Below are 16,048 nucleotides of genomic sequence, written 5' to 3' on the forward strand. Positions count from 1 at the left end.
CTTTGGTCTTATTCAGAAAATTTGTAGTGAATGGCCAATAGGTTCCAGATTTTTTATAAATGCTAGAGATAACATCAGCAGAAGTAGAAAAATACACCAGAGAAATAAATAAGATATATACAATGTATGGTAGTGATAAGTGAAAAATAAACTCGGGAAGGTGTACCGAGAGTGTAGGGGCTTGTAGTTTTTTTACAAGATAAAGTGGTAAGAGAAGTCCTCACCAGAACGGTGACATCCAAATAACACCCAAAAGGAGGTCAGCATGTCAAGTCGGCCATTCTGAAATATGATGATTATTCTAGGAAGAAGGAAGAGCCTCTGAGATGGCAGCTTACTTGGCTTGTTCACAGAACAATAAGAAGACCAGTATGTGTGCAGCAAGGTAAACAAGGGTGGGAGTAGTAAGGAGATGAAGGAAGCGAGGTCAAAGAGTAATGAGAATACACATCAGGTAGGGCTTTATAAACCATTTTAAAGGCTTTGAATTCCCTCTGATTGAAATGGGAACCCTTTGAGGAACTGGGCAGAAGACTTGCTTGATCTGCCTTAACATTTTAAGGATATGACTGGCTATTGTGTTGCCATAGACTCAGGAAGAGGAGGGCATAGATGGAGACAGAGAAACCAGTTGGAAGGCAGTTGTAATGATCTGGTTGAGACATGATGGCAGCTTGGGGCAGGATGGTAGTAGGAGTCACTGATGTGTTTGACATCAGAGTCAAAGAGATTTGTTGACACGATGGATGTAAGGCAGCAAAAAGGAGAAGTTGGAGGTTTCCAAATTTTCCCTATTCCCTAATTAGCACGAAAGCTACTCTGAATATGATTATAGAGCTAAACTCTTTCAACACTAATTTTACATGGGCTTTTACTGTTAACTTTATATGTTAAAGGTGTTGTGATTCCGGTCAATTAGTATGTCTTTACCAACAACTCACCAATCCTAGCACAAGCAAAGATGCATTGTTCCAACAAGTGGTAGTAAACAAGTTTTTTACCTCGAGAATCTTATTTTCCTGACTGTAGAGAAAAAAATGTGAAAGGAACTGGTTCAGTGACCATGATCTAGTCACTAAGGAAATGTGTGATTGTTTGGCTCCAGGGGTCAGTCAGGGAGCCAATGAGCCTGAGGTCACAGGTGCTCTTTGTATGAGGCTGTGAGCTTTGCATGTTCCACTCCAGAGAATCTATTTCTGACCTCATACATCCACTTCAAAAAAGTGTGCCCTTGCTCACAAGGGAAGTCTATAACACTGTATGGAGAGGTCAATCCAGATCCATCATCATTGCTAGAAAAACAACTCACAGCATTTCTTTTATTTACCAACAGTGAAAGCAAATAGCATTGTCCTCATATTTAGACAACACATTATGACTAAGGAAATCAAGAATAGAAATGCTCAGTGGACTATGTTGTCCTTAAAAAAATGAAGTGATATAGTTACTGAAGCATATACAGGTTACTAAAAAATACTTTTGGCAAGGAATTTTTAAAATTGTAAAGATGCATTAAAAATATAGGATAACTTTTAATAAGTAATGCCAAATTATTTTTTAAAAAGTGACTCATTTACTGAACTCACTTTGCTCTTTCTGTTTTATTCCAGAACCTACAGATAGGCCTCCTTTGCTGTTAATTGCAAATTCTGAAACAATTGAGGTTTTCTATCTTAATGGAAGTAAAATGGCAACCCTGAGCTCAGTCAATGGAAACGAAATTCATACTCTGGATTTTATTTACAATGAAGATGTGATTTGTTGGATTGAATCGAGAGAATCTTCAAATCAGCTCAAATGTATCCAGATAACAAAAACAGGAAGATTAACAGATGAATGGACAATCAGTATTCTTCAATCCTTTCACAGTGAGTTTCGATTTATATTATATGCCACCCTTTAAGGATTTCATTTGCAGACCAGTAGACAGGATTCTTAGATTTTCTAGCATAGCTAATGGCTTTTGGAAAGCTATATATGCAAGTATGAATGCACTTAAATAAGTATATTCCCTATGTGTTTTGCATATACACACATATACACAAGAATTGCACTGTTTATGTAAACGGTACATTGAAGGGTTAATTTTAATTCTTTCTTTAATGCTTATTGCAGTATCACCTAGATAAGAACTGTGATTTCTCACTGAATGATAGTTCACAATGTGATAGTGAAGGTAGGATTAAAAAACAACAACCACAACCAAAAACAAGAAACAGATTTGATAATTATAAGCTCTTCTTAAACACTAACAAACACAAAATAAACACTAACAAACTGTAGTGTTTGTTAAAATACCTTGAAAACTATTAGTTTTATGCTAATTGGTAACAACTACCTGTGTTTGTTGACTTTTTTCCTAGTAAATCAGAGTTTTTATATATCTTCTGCCTAAAGAGTAATTTGTAATTTGTGATTCACTTGATTTCTCATGTCGGAAATTCACAAAGTATTAACTGTCTTTCTCTTTCTGTATATCACATTGTCACATGCACATACATTCCCCCCCTCACTATTCTGCTCTCTACCCCTCCCGCATGAGAGTATAAAAATTTATTTGTGCTTGCCTGGGGAAACAGTATGCATGAGAATTTCAAGATGTATTCATTTATTTTATGATTTACAGAAAAAACTTATTCTTACAAATGCTACCAATATAAAACTTGGTAGAGAAATGAAGGAAATGTACAATCAAGTTAAGAAGAAAAAAAAGAGTGCTGTGATAGAATAAATTTAGTTTTCAGATGTTGAATGTTTGGTGATTTGAATTCAGTAATCATATTTTATTGATGTTTGTGATGTACAGTTTCAGGGACTGGTTATTGATCCTTATTAAGTGTAAGAAAATAGTACTATGTAATGTTTGAAAATTATGATTAGATTGAATAAAAGCAGTGGCAAAGATTGTAAGAAAAATGGAATACGAAGTGAACAGAAGTAAATGTTTAACAAATAGAATCCAATATTTTGAAGATTTTCTTAACATAATTAAAATAATTGATAAGGTCATTTATTGTGACTGTGGACCAAAAATGCCTAGTGAAAACAGTGGACACTGTCTATTTCAAGGATTCCATGGAGAAATGATAATTCATAATAAACAGTAAATAACTATTGGTAGTAGCACAAGGAATGTTTCTGTGTGATTTGAGTATTTCAGACATTGGCTCAGCCAGCAGTTGAAAATCATTTGAACAAAAGACTCTGGTTTCTGCCATGTTAGTGATTACCTTAACTAATCCAAATGTATTTCTCCCTAGCAAATGGAATACTGGCAGTCAGATTGCTAGAATATTCACTAGGTCATCAGGTAAAATTATTTTCCAAGGTTACTTAAGCAACTTTTTTTATACATTTAATATACCCTAATAATAGTAGTAATCCTTTCTTTAATATGTATTTTTAAACAACTTTAATAGTACATCTCAGATTGGTTAAGCAACTCTACATTAGAATATTTGTAGAAAATAATTCAGAACTTAGATTTCATGTGATTTATAAACAATTCTTGGCAAATCTAGAAAAATAGAGATTGATTTTGTTAGGTAGTTCACTAAAATGATGAACAGACATTCATTTTGAACTATACAAAATTAATGCAATGGAAACATCTTAATTAGAATAAATAGTTGTTAATGAAGTCGGATTTAAGCCATGCAATTCTAGTCACTTTAGAAAGAAGTGATTAAATGTGTGGAAGTAATACAGTGATGGGAGTGGGACAGAGGTGTGAGCTGGGCTGGGCTCCTCTATCATTGCTTGTAAGCGATGTATTTTATCAACATGTCACAGGACAGCTTCCAATGGACTCTGCATTCACCATGACAATTTGTGAGTTGATAATGAATTTTGAATATTCTTTGCATATGTAATTACTTAAAATCGCTGTTGTACCATATAAGCAAAAATAATGAACTGATGGGAGTATGCCTGAATACCTGTCACTAGCCACTATTCCAGAGATTATCTCTTTAGGTTTTCCTCCCTCATTATCTTTAGATACTTTTCTCTGAATTTACCTGAAGAAAACATTCTTTTTTGGAAAAAAATAAAACTTTTATTTTTCAAAGTATTACTATGAGGAGAATCATTACAGGTCAAACCGACTTGAATTTAAATTTTACATAATATTTTAGTAAACATCTTATTGCAATATTAAAATTTTTACGGCATATCTCATCTCACTGGATACCCACCACATCTCTGTGGAGTATGCAGGAGAGATACTCTTCCCATTTTATAATAGACACAATTTTAACTACAGAACTAAGATGTGTTAGGCAATATTGAATGGCTAAAAAGAAGGCAGAGATAGGACATCTAAATCCTATGTTCTTTCTTCTACATTAACAAAGGCAAATACAGGTCCCTTCAAAGAATTTCCCAAGTCTAGCACAAATAATCATATCTACAACTTATTAAATGTGTTAAAAGACTACATGCAATAGGGAGGCATTATTAGTCCCCTTATGCTGAAGGGAAAAATCGAGACTCTGAATTTGGGCCAGACTTCCTAGCCTTCGCTACACCGCACTGCCCCAGGGGTCTCAACTTTTGTTTTTCATTTCAGCCAGCCAAAACAATCAGGTACACTAACATTAGTAACAGTGGCTCACAAAGACAGTGTCTACATGGGAGAGAGGTATAAGAATCTTGGAAGGGGGTGGACAAGATGAGTTGTACCAAGGCCATGTCATTTGAAAAGGCCCAACACATGATTCTGATATGGCCACCTAGGGAGGCCTACCTTTAATACTGAGAATCATGTCTAAGCAATATTGTGAGAGAATGAGGAAGACTGATAATAATGTGCTCAGTAAACTATATTGACAAAAGGAACACTGGGGAAAATGCTAGAGATTATATTTTGAATTGAATTCATTCTTCTTTATAAAGATACTTGATATTTATTAGCTAGTATTTTTGCCTGAAAGTTACAAAATACTAGATTTTGAAGAAAATTTTGGAATTGTTTTGTAAGCAAAATTTGTTCTCCAGGGATTCACATAAAGTACATTTACGACAACTAATTATTTCTCCCAAGTTTTTCTTAGGGAATACTGTGGTAGGAACACAGATACCTAAAATCAGCAAAAATGATGGGATTCCTAACAGTAGTGATGCTCAGCTATTTTCCTCAGGACAAAGTGCACAAAGATGATTGAGACAGATAAGATTATTTTCTGGGTGTATCCCTTATTAAGGAAGATGATTCAGGACCAATTGTTCTCTTCCAGGTATATAGTAGATACTTTCATTCTGTCTTTATGTATATTCAGTATTCTGCAAAATTTGAGTATCACTATTAGGATTCTAATTTAGACTTAACCAGCTTGTCTTCATCCATTCATGGGCTCAGCTACAGTCTAGCAGATCGTGGCAGGCCAAAAACTATAAAGGATTGCTTATTCTTTATACACTTTGCTTCTGAATTATCCCCATTCACTGGCTTTTATCTTTCTTTTATTTGGTCTGTTTCGATATCAGCTTAACTCATTTTCCATTTGAACCTCTGCCTTGATCCTTGATTGGATAATTTTTGGATTCACTTTACCCATGTCTTTTCTCAACCCTACTTCTTTCTCTTGAGTTAGCAATTCTCTAATAATCATATAATATTAATAGATGACATTTACTGAATGTTTATTTTGTGCATTAATAATTATACACATATACCTATCACAAAAATTATATATGTATACTATATAAAATAGTTTATAGATAAGACAATGAGCTTAAATAAATGTAATACTTTTTTAATTTAAAGGAAACCTTGACCTCTTAATCTCAATAGATACTGAGTAATGGCCTTTCTTAATTGTGCAGTATTCCCTATTTGCTTCTACCCAGCCTAGGAATTTCATAGCCTTCAGTGCTTCACAAGCATCCTCCATCAAGTTATGACTGGACAAAAATGAGCAGGCTGTGTCCCTACTGTAAATACAAGCATAGCAGGCATAGTCTTGGGACAAAATAACCAACTTATAAGAGTAGAAATGCTAGATTCAAATAGTGTCAGCTCACAGTGAGTTTGCACTTTACAAGATGATCATGGAACTTTGCAGCAACATCCTAAGATTACACAGTATCACAGAATGGTATAATCATCATAGAAACTCGGCATGCAATATTTAAGCATGTGACTTGTAAATAAAGTATTTTTATGACCTTTCCTCTGCAATTATCTTTCTCCATCTGATTGGAGAAAAGTCATTCACATTGTTTTAATTTGCCTTTATATGATTACTAGTGAAGTTGTCCACTCCATTGTGGACTTATATGTTCACGTCAATCTCGACAAATCTGCTTGAGTGATCATAATGCTCCATTGCTTAAAATTAAAATACAAAATATTCAGGGGCTTCCCATTTATCTAAGGAAAAAATGAAACTTCATTTTACGGCTTCTCTGCCTCTACCTTGCCTCTCCCCACTCAAATCACATGTTCCACCTAAAAAAAAAAATACTAGCACTTCCTTTAATGCACTTTGTTTTCTCATTTCCATGGGCGTTTGTATATGCTGGTTCTTCACCATAGGCCATTGTTGTCATTTCCTATAATCAAGTGTCTCTTACTCATGTTTTAAGGTATAATATCCTTTCCAAAAGTTTTTCTTTTGAGCTTAGCAGCCCTTCCTATGTGATCCTGGGACATCATAGTACAAATGCATTATATTTTATTTGTGTGTTTACCTGTCAGATTACCAAATAAAGGGTAACTACTTTAAGTTTAGGATGTGTGCTTTATTCATCTTTGAATCAGATTTCAGCCAAACGCCTGTCTGTTCTAGAATAAACATAGGTAACAAGTAAAGGATGAGGGTGGAGAATTAGACGGGAGAAGGGTAAGACCAACTTCTGGAGAGACCATGCCAAATCACTACTAGAGACATGGGGAAAACCAGTCTGCATTATGGCTAAGTAAGATCTTTTCTGTGTCTAGATAGTAGCCTCACATGTGAATCTTGGTGTCCTTGAGATATAGGTTTGTTCAGCAGCTATTGGCTTTTATTTGGCTTCAATCTCTGACTTCCCCAGGGTCAGTAAATTTGCCTATAGATTCGTTTTGGAACCTAACCTCGATGACAATGGAAAAAACTTGATCCAGATCTGTTTGAGTCTCCCCACCCACCAAAGCAGTTGTAATTAAACATTATTGGAGTCAAAGGTCTTAAAATAGAGGTCAATTAATTCTTAGCACAGGAACAAAACAGAACAACACATCTTGTAATCTTAACCTTTCTCCTCCCCTCAGTCTGATTAGACATTTTCTTAAGAAGGAGGTTCTACTATCTTATATTTAGGTCCTTAGATGCGTAAAACAGTAGATGTGCTTCCCATCTCAGTCCTGTATACTTAGTTATTATCAAGGCCCCAAATGTTTTTGGGGTAAGCAGTAAAGAGCAAAGTCAGGATGTTCTTTGTATCTCTCAACCTCTGAGAAGCCCTGTTAGTTACCTCCACCCTAGAAATGTATGCATTTAATTCTTTGTGAGAGATGAAGTATATTCAGCAATTAATCAATTTTGGTTTTAGCATTTCATTAGAGAAAGTTCAAAAATTGGGCAGCTTTGAGCTCAGGAGAAGAGGAAATGGTGATGACCATCCTAATCTTATAAATTAGTGAGATTTTTTTATTAAATAAAATGAAAATGAAAGACATAAAAGGAAATGAAAGAAAATAAAAGAATATTTTCTGATCTATATTTCCCACTCCAAAAAAAAAAGTCGTGTTGTTGTTGTTGTTTTAGCTGTGTAGAATCCAGACTTTTTGATCAGCATATTTTGTGCACATCTAAATTTTGCACAAAAATCTTGGCTATAGAAACTAGTCTTATATTATTCCCTAAGAAACAGCTGAGAAGAATCCAAAACACATCGTCCATATAAGAAGGATATCATAAGTATTTATTCTCAGAGATACATTTTTATTTAACTGCTATTTGATAAGCAACTGGATGTTTTATTAAACTCTTTATACTTCTTAAAAGTTCTTCATCTTTTATTTAGCATATTTATATGGAAACATAAAAATCACTTTTTCTGAGACATGGCTGCTGTGTGTGTGTGTGTGCATGCATGTGTAGCTAGTTATTACAACACATGCTTGCTGGGATCTGGAATTTTAACAAAGTGATCAGACTGTCCACTGAGAACTCAAAAAAAAAAAAAAGACAGTTAAAATTAGCAAAGATGTTGATCTGAGGACATATTTCCAGAGAATTTTTAAAATTCTCCTGATACCATATGCTCAATGTTGTAGGCATTGTATTAAATTATTCGTTAATTTTTTATATTAACATTACATAAATTTATACTTTGGAATAAGTAACCTGTTCTAATTGACAATCAGTACAGAACCATAAAATGCCAACCCGAATGCCTAGAAAAGAAAAAAAAAATTTTAAGTCTGCGTACTCTGTTACTCTACAAATTGGTCTTTATTGTTAGTTCAGTTGCCAGGCTGGAAATAGCTCAATTACTATATTATTGTCATTTGGCGACATACTTGAAATTAACCGAAGCAGAAATTAGAGATGTGCTAAGCTTCAATTGTTCATGTTCATTTTTTCTATGAATTTGATAAAATATATTTCACACACACTAAATATAAATATACTCCCCTCCAAATTTTGCTGTTTGCCATGTAGAACTTTTAAATCATTATTCTCATAGTATGCTTTGTCTAGATCCACATTTCTGTTTGTTTTATTAATGGATTTTAATTATCACGTTTCTGTTTATTTTATTAATGGATTTTAATTATCAAAGTGGAAATTTTTTCATGATCCCATTACAACGCCATATACCAGGTAGAACATAATGTTTAGCAGTTTACTTTATCTACCAACCTGAAACTTGGAAAGTAGGATGCTCTTTTCATCGTGAATAACTCATGAAGTACCTTTGGAATCCGTGATGTATACTCATTCAAACTGGTGTTTCTGTCTTGGTCAACTTTATCTTGGTAGAAGAGAGAAGGAAGTAAGGGAAGAAGAGAAAAGATATGGAAAAAAGAGAAATTATCACTTTTTTGGCAAGTAGACTAGTAAAATAATTTCTGACTTAATATGTATTTGATAATTTTTCACTTTAAATATAATAGTGTCATAGTGTATTTTCCTTTTATTTTGTTTTGCTTTTTCTTAAGGGATTTATGCCAAGTAAAATGAGCATTGTTTTCTCATATTTCTTGGCCATCAGAAGGTTTTAATCTTGTCAAGACATTTACAATATATTAGGAATTTATCAAATCTAAAGGCCGTGAGCAGTAGGAGACAAATTAAGCAACGTAACTAAGGAAACTGACGTGTATAGGATTTCAGTTTTTGAATAAGATTCTTTTTTTCTTTTTTTTTCTTTTTTTCTCAGGCTGTAACGTCTGTGACTTACAGATTTTCTGTAACACTCGGCTTTGTATTTTCCTCACCGTGGTATTTGGGATGAGTTGATATGGTCCTAGCTCTGTCATTAACTAGCTGTGGGACCTTAAATAATTTTAAAATGAAATCAATTGTTCACACAATAGCTGGAATCCCTCCCAGATCTAAACATACTTTCCCCTTCCATTCCCTACTGTTTGATATTCTTGTTAATTTGCAGTATGCCTGTGTCTTTGTGTGCATGTGTGTCTTCCTCTCGTCTACTTTTTTTTTCCTCTCACCTAATTACTCACAATAGGTATATTTTAATCATTGTATAGTACTGTTCTCTAAGATATGTTCCTTGGGACACAAGTTTTCCTGGACATTCTTGGAAAGAATGAGTTTGTGGTCAAATGAGTTCAGGAAGTTTTGCATCTGTATACCCTTATTGGAGATTTATATGTATATTAGCCTATTAAAGATTCTGTGGAGTCCTTCTGTAAAGTACCTATTTTACTTTGTTTAGCTCAGGATTTCTTTAATTTCCTTGAGTACTGAACATTTTTTTGGTATTTTTCTGGGTATGTCTGTGAGTGCATTTCTATGGGTGCTTGTTTCTAATGACATGTTATGAATATGTTTATGTGTCTGATACATATTAACACTCCAAATATCTAGTGTTTTATATTATCCACTTTGAGAAATATTGTTTTAGAGGTCTTATGGAATATCACTCATATTGTATCCTCCTACCACTTTTTACTGTCTCTGTGGCTAAACCTGTAAGGTCGGTGTTTACAAGGAGATACAGAGAATTACCATAATAACAGTTTTCTAGCTATCTCTTCCCAAGAGCCCAGCTACTTTTAGTTTATACCCAAAGGGTTATGAGAGTTATAGGATCCATATACCACAAGCCCTGAGACTGTGGTGACAAAACCAGAGACCATTTCAGAACTGGACCTTAGAGGAATTAGTTATGCAGCAAAGATTTGGTCATGTGTGAAATTCATGCCAGGAAAGAGCCTAGCTAAAAGATGACTGTAGTTGATGATGGTAACAAAGAGTGTGTTCTGGAACTAACTTAGAATTGCAGCCAGTGTCAAGTAATTCCAATTTAATTATAACAATTTTTCCATGAGCTGGATAAATGTATGGTGACAGAAACTCTTAATGGTAGAACAACAGTGTCAGATGATGAGATGGTCATGTAGATGGTGAAGGATTTTTTAAATGATTATGAAGTATAAATCTAGATTAAAATATATGTATATTTTAAATATGTATATGTATATTAAAATATTCTGTAAGTCTTTGTCATCTTTTTTTTTTTTGGCTGAGTTGGGTCTTTGTTGCTGCACGCAGGCTTTCTCTGGTTGCGGTGAGTGGGGGCTACTCTTTGTTGCGGTGCGCGGGCTTCTCATTGTGGTGGCTTCTCTTGTTATGGAGCACAGGCTCAAGGCGCGTGGGCTTCAGTAGTTGCAGCACGGAGGCTCAGTAGTTGTGGCTTGCAGGCTCTAGAGCGCAGGCTCAGTAGTTGTGGCACACGGGCTTAGTTACTCCGCGGCAGGTGGGATCTTCCCAAATGAGGGATTGAACCCATGTCCCCTGCATTGGCAGGCGGATTCTTAACCACTGCGCCACCAGGGGAATCCAGTCTTTGTCGTCATAATGACAACATTTACTTGGTAAAGTTTTATAAAGTCTCTTGACAACTTTTGTTGTTTTAATGTAAGAATTAACCTATATCATTTTAATCTCGCTGTTTTAAGGTATTAGTGAAGAGATCTATCTATCTATCAAGTACAATTATTCAGTCCAGTTTCACTAAGAAAAAGCAGGTAGTTATACTGTATATCCAAAACTGAATGGTAGGGAAAGGCCTATGTACTACTAATCAACGAGACTAATTTTCTAACAAATTTATGGTTTAAAACATGTCCGACAAATGTACTAGAGAGTACATAAGAATAACAAAAGAAATATTACTTTTGTGTGTGTGATGGTCATAAGAATAACATTATTATTCTTATAACCAAAGAAGATTCTATTTAAAATTTTTATGTTGTTGGGAGATTCTATTTTGTTTATTGAAAATAACAACAACAGCAACAGAAACCTTGTGGCTTGATAGAAAAGTTCAGCTTGTCTGAACTGGTCAGAATAACTTAGTATCCATATGAAACACCTCACTTGGCCTTAAGACTTAGTTTGGTTGTTTTTGTTATTTAAAAATATTTTGTTAAATTTTTTGGAGTCATGAGAGGTGAATGAATTAAAAGTTACTATAAAATTTTAGAGCTTTGAGGATTTGATTTGTAAGAAGGGTATAACTTGAGTAAATTAGAACTATCATAGTTACCGCTACAAAAATTTTGAACTTGAAGAGGTACATTATAATTGTGATTACTTATGCAAAACGCCATTGGCAATTACATCAGGTATTTAGATAATTTGTGCAAAAAAAGTTTGTTCCTAAAATGAAGATAATTGAGACAACATGTTCCTAATGTATGAAGTATGCAAATGATCATCTCAGTGTTACATTCCATTCTATATGTTTAGTCTGAGCTTTTGTTTCTGAGACTCTCAGTTAATGTCGTTCTTCCTATGTCCATGGGATGCTATTCACACAATATACATGGAGTATCAAGGTAATTATTTTGGTAAATTCAAGCTGAATCATTTGTGTTTTTCAAATTTCTTCTCTTGAATTATGGGAATTTAATTATTTTTTGTACTTCATATTGAATGTTGTACCTGATTTATTTCTAAGCACGTTATGTAATGTTAAAAGTATTGAAAGATGACTCTAGTCATATATATATATATATATTTATATTTATGTATACAACAAATACTTTATTAGAGCTTTTTGTCGAGCCTTTAACAAGACATTACTTTAAGATTAATAATATTGATATTTTGGCATGATCATAGATTAAGTGATATTAATATGTGAAAACCAAACTTTTAAAATATGTGTATTTTTCAATTCAAAATTGTACCTAAGATAAGATGGGGGTTGAGCTATTATGTAATGTATATCCCTTATATACACCTCTTAAATTCTTATATACACCTCTTAAATTCTTATAAATATGAGTTATTTCAGAATTTACTGTTGCAGTTATTTAGTTTAGTGTATGTGGATTTCAGCGTGAGTTAAATATTCTATACTTCTGAATGCTGTGAACATTCAGCTTCTTTCACCCTAAAATTCATATGTTGAATCCCTAATCCCCAATATCATGGGATTTGGAGGTAGGGCTTTTGAGAGAGATTTAGGTTAAAGTCATGGTAGTGTAGAGCTCCTATGATGTGATTAACACCTTTGTAAGAATAAGACGTGGCCAGAGTTCTCTCTCTCTCTTCCATGTGAAGGTTACACCAGAAGGTGGCTACCTGAACCATGAAGAGTCCTCACCAGACATAGAATCTGCTGGCACATTGATCTTGGACTTCTCAGCCTCCCAAGCTGTGGGAAACAGATGTTTATTGTTTAAGACACCCAGTCTATGGTATTTTGTTATAGCCTGAACTGACAGGCTGTTATATTTAAAATGATAAGAGAAGACATTCTTCTTTCATTCTAAAAATATAAGTATATTTCTTTCCTAATGTACCTATCTGGAGTGTCATGGGACGAATCCCCAGAAAAATAACACTCTGCCTCCATTTGTATAAGTCTTAGGTTACCTTTAGAATAAAATGTCTGAGGTGGAGAACTGTAAACTCGTCATTGCTGGACTAGCTTAAATCCTCATTTCTTCTGTGTCATTCCTCAATTCAGAGATGCCCTGATATCTTTCAGGATGTCTCAGTGTGACTCCTAGAAATAATTTCCACTCGTGTCAAACAAATTAATCACTTGGTGACTGGTTTTCATCATTGAATTTGACTCTTAAAAAAGAAAAAGCAATGCAAAGGCATTAATTGATCTTTATTATGTATATGTCTCCACAGAACTCCTATCATTTCATTACCATTATGCAACTGACCCTAACAGTAGAGTAAGTTTAATATCTGAAATGTTTGTCAATAGCAAGCATGGCTGAGAAAGCAGCCTACAAATATTTGGTCTTTGGGCTTCTCAATTGATACTTCTTTTACTAGGCCCAGTGCAAGTGATAACATTGGTGTAACTGAACCTCGCTTTAATAACAGAATTAATCCACTAAAACTACATCAATACACACTCTTATTCACTTACTGTACACTCGAACTCATACCTAGGGGAAACATCATTTTCTACTTGTTGTGCTTCAGATTCTGGGTCTATAACTTGGGTAGGTTAAGAGATATGACAACTATGAATAATAAACAATAAAATATAGTATATATTATATAATATGTTATATAATAATTGAATAATACAAATATATAATAATAAGAATCAATTAAAACTGTTTTTTTAGAGACATGAATCAAAAGGTGAAAGGTAATCTAAAATAATCTAATATATGCCAACAGAAGTAGTCTAAATAACTAGTAGTCTCAGAGACAAATCAGGACCAAGGTGTCAGTAAATTCTTATTTAAAGGACAGGAATAAGAGCCACAAAGTTACATGACTCTGATGGTCATAAAATGATTCTTGGTATGAATAGAAAAAAAAGAAGGGCTCTAGAAGTCAAGATGTGGCAGTTTTAATGCAAAAGTGGTTATGGTGCTATTTTATCCTCAGTACAACATTGTCTGTTCATTCTTCTGATCTTTGCTTTATTATCTCTTCTTAGTCACTCAGTCTCACCAGTCGTCATTATTCTTCCACACTGTTATATGGCACTCTCATCCCTCGTACTACTGTTACACACCCTGGGTCTTCATACCTTCAGATTATTAGCGGCCTAATTGCCCTTTCTTAAAATTACTCCTCCACATTAAATGATACCTCTCCTTCTTGTATACATCTTTGCTGGGTAAAGGATAGTGATTTGCCAATTTTGAGCTCACAGGTAAAATCAAGGAAAATACCACAGCTGATTAAAGAACAGGGCTTCCCTGGTGGCACAGTGGTTGAGAATCTGCCTACTAATGCAGGGGACACGGGTTCGAGCCCTCGTCTGGGAAGGTCCCACGTGCCACGGAGCAACTAGGCCCGTGAGCCACAGTTACTGAGCCTGCGCATGTGGAGCCTGTGCTCCGCAACAAGAGAGGCCGCGATAGTGAGAGGTCCGCGCACTGCGATGAAGAGCGCCCCCGCTTGCCACAACTGGAGAAAGCCCTCGCACAGAAACGAAGACCCAACACAGACATAAATAAATAAAAATAAAAAGAGAGTTCCAATTTCAATGGTCAGCTACTCTTACAAATTCCCATATAATCAGAAAATGCAAACTTAAAAAAAAAAAAAAAGAACAAAGGAGCTGTGACTTAAGATGACTCCTACACTGACTGATGTCGAGGTAGAAGCACAGATTTTAGGCAAGAGGTTCTTGAGCAAAGGTTACTTGGAATAGAAGAGCCATATTCATTTGAAAATATTTATTGGACACTTACCATGGGGTAAACACAATTCTAGGCTTCAATAATATAGCAGTGAACGAGCCATACAGTATCCCTGATCACATGGGGCTTATTCTAGTGTGGGGAGATGGTGAACTACTAAATAATTAATTTTGATCGATATGACAGCTCCAAAAAAAATATTAAATGATGGCAATGATATTGACTGGTGGGAATGAGTCATTGTGCCTGTTGGGGGATGTGGGGTTGTGGGGGGGGGGGCATGGTCTTCTCAATATCCACTGGTCAAGGGAGACCTTTCTGGGAACTAACATTTGAGCAAATACCTGAATAAGGGAAAGGGCAAAGCCATGCACATTCAGATACTCTTTTTTCTTGTACATCAGGTACAGAGGTCCTAAGGAGGAAGCTTTCTTTGCAATTCAAAAAAAATTGATGTCGGTTTAGCTGGAGTAAAGTGAGCAAGGAAGATATGAGTTAAAAGGGAGGTTTAGAAGCCATGTAAGCCACATTAAAGACTTTGAATTTTATGCTAAACATGGGGGAAGTCATTAGAGATTTTTCAGAAGAGGACTGATATTTTGGAAAACAAGAATACAGACTCAAAATTTAGAGAAAAACCTGTTGTTCACTAAAACTGTGCAGAAGAAACAATAACACAATGGAAGTTGGTAGCCCACTACACCTCATTTCCTGGGTGGCCTTCCTGGAAAATGTTACAGAGAGAAACACTCCGTAGAGTTTTGACTTAAAATTGAGCTACAGTTTAGTAAACTTAGGTATTTATAAAAATATCAGTGATGCTACCAAACGTAAGGTAGATAGCTAGTGGGAAGCAGCCGCATAGCACAGGGAGATCAGCTCGGTGCTTTGTGACCACCTAGAGGGGTGGGATAGGGAGGGTGGGAGGGAGGGAGACGCAAGAGGGAAGAGATATGGGAACATATGTATATGTATAACTGATTCAGTTTGTTATAAAGCAGAAACTAACACACACACACACACACACACACACACACACACAAAATATCAGTGATGTGCTTTTGAAAACATTCATACAGGAGAGTAAATCCCAACAGTCCATCAGTTTGTTAAGACATGTCTTACCTGGCAATCAAATGTAACATAGAACTCAGACTGTAAAGAATGGTGTTTTCTTCTTTGCTGACATGATATAATTTGTGTTTTACAGTGATCACTTTGGATGCTCTGTGA

General features: G+C 35.0%; 1 protein-coding gene across 1 annotated transcript in view; it reads left to right on the forward strand.

Moving 5' to 3' along the window:
- The window catches only part of LRP1B (LDL receptor related protein 1B), a 1,792,829-nt gene that overhangs the window by 869,946 nt on the left and 906,835 nt on the right, over positions 1 to 16,048 (forward strand). The window contains exon 6 of the mRNA XM_030883038.2: positions 1,611 to 1,868. Within this exon, the coding sequence (XP_030738898.2) occupies positions 1,611 to 1,868 (258 nt within the window). The remainder of the gene's footprint in view (positions 1 to 1,610; positions 1,869 to 16,048) is intronic.

Source organism: Globicephala melas, chromosome 7 (assembly GCF_963455315.2).
Source record: "Globicephala melas chromosome 7, mGloMel1.2, whole genome shotgun sequence".
Lineage (NCBI taxonomy): Eukaryota > Metazoa > Chordata > Mammalia > Artiodactyla > Delphinidae > Globicephala > Globicephala melas.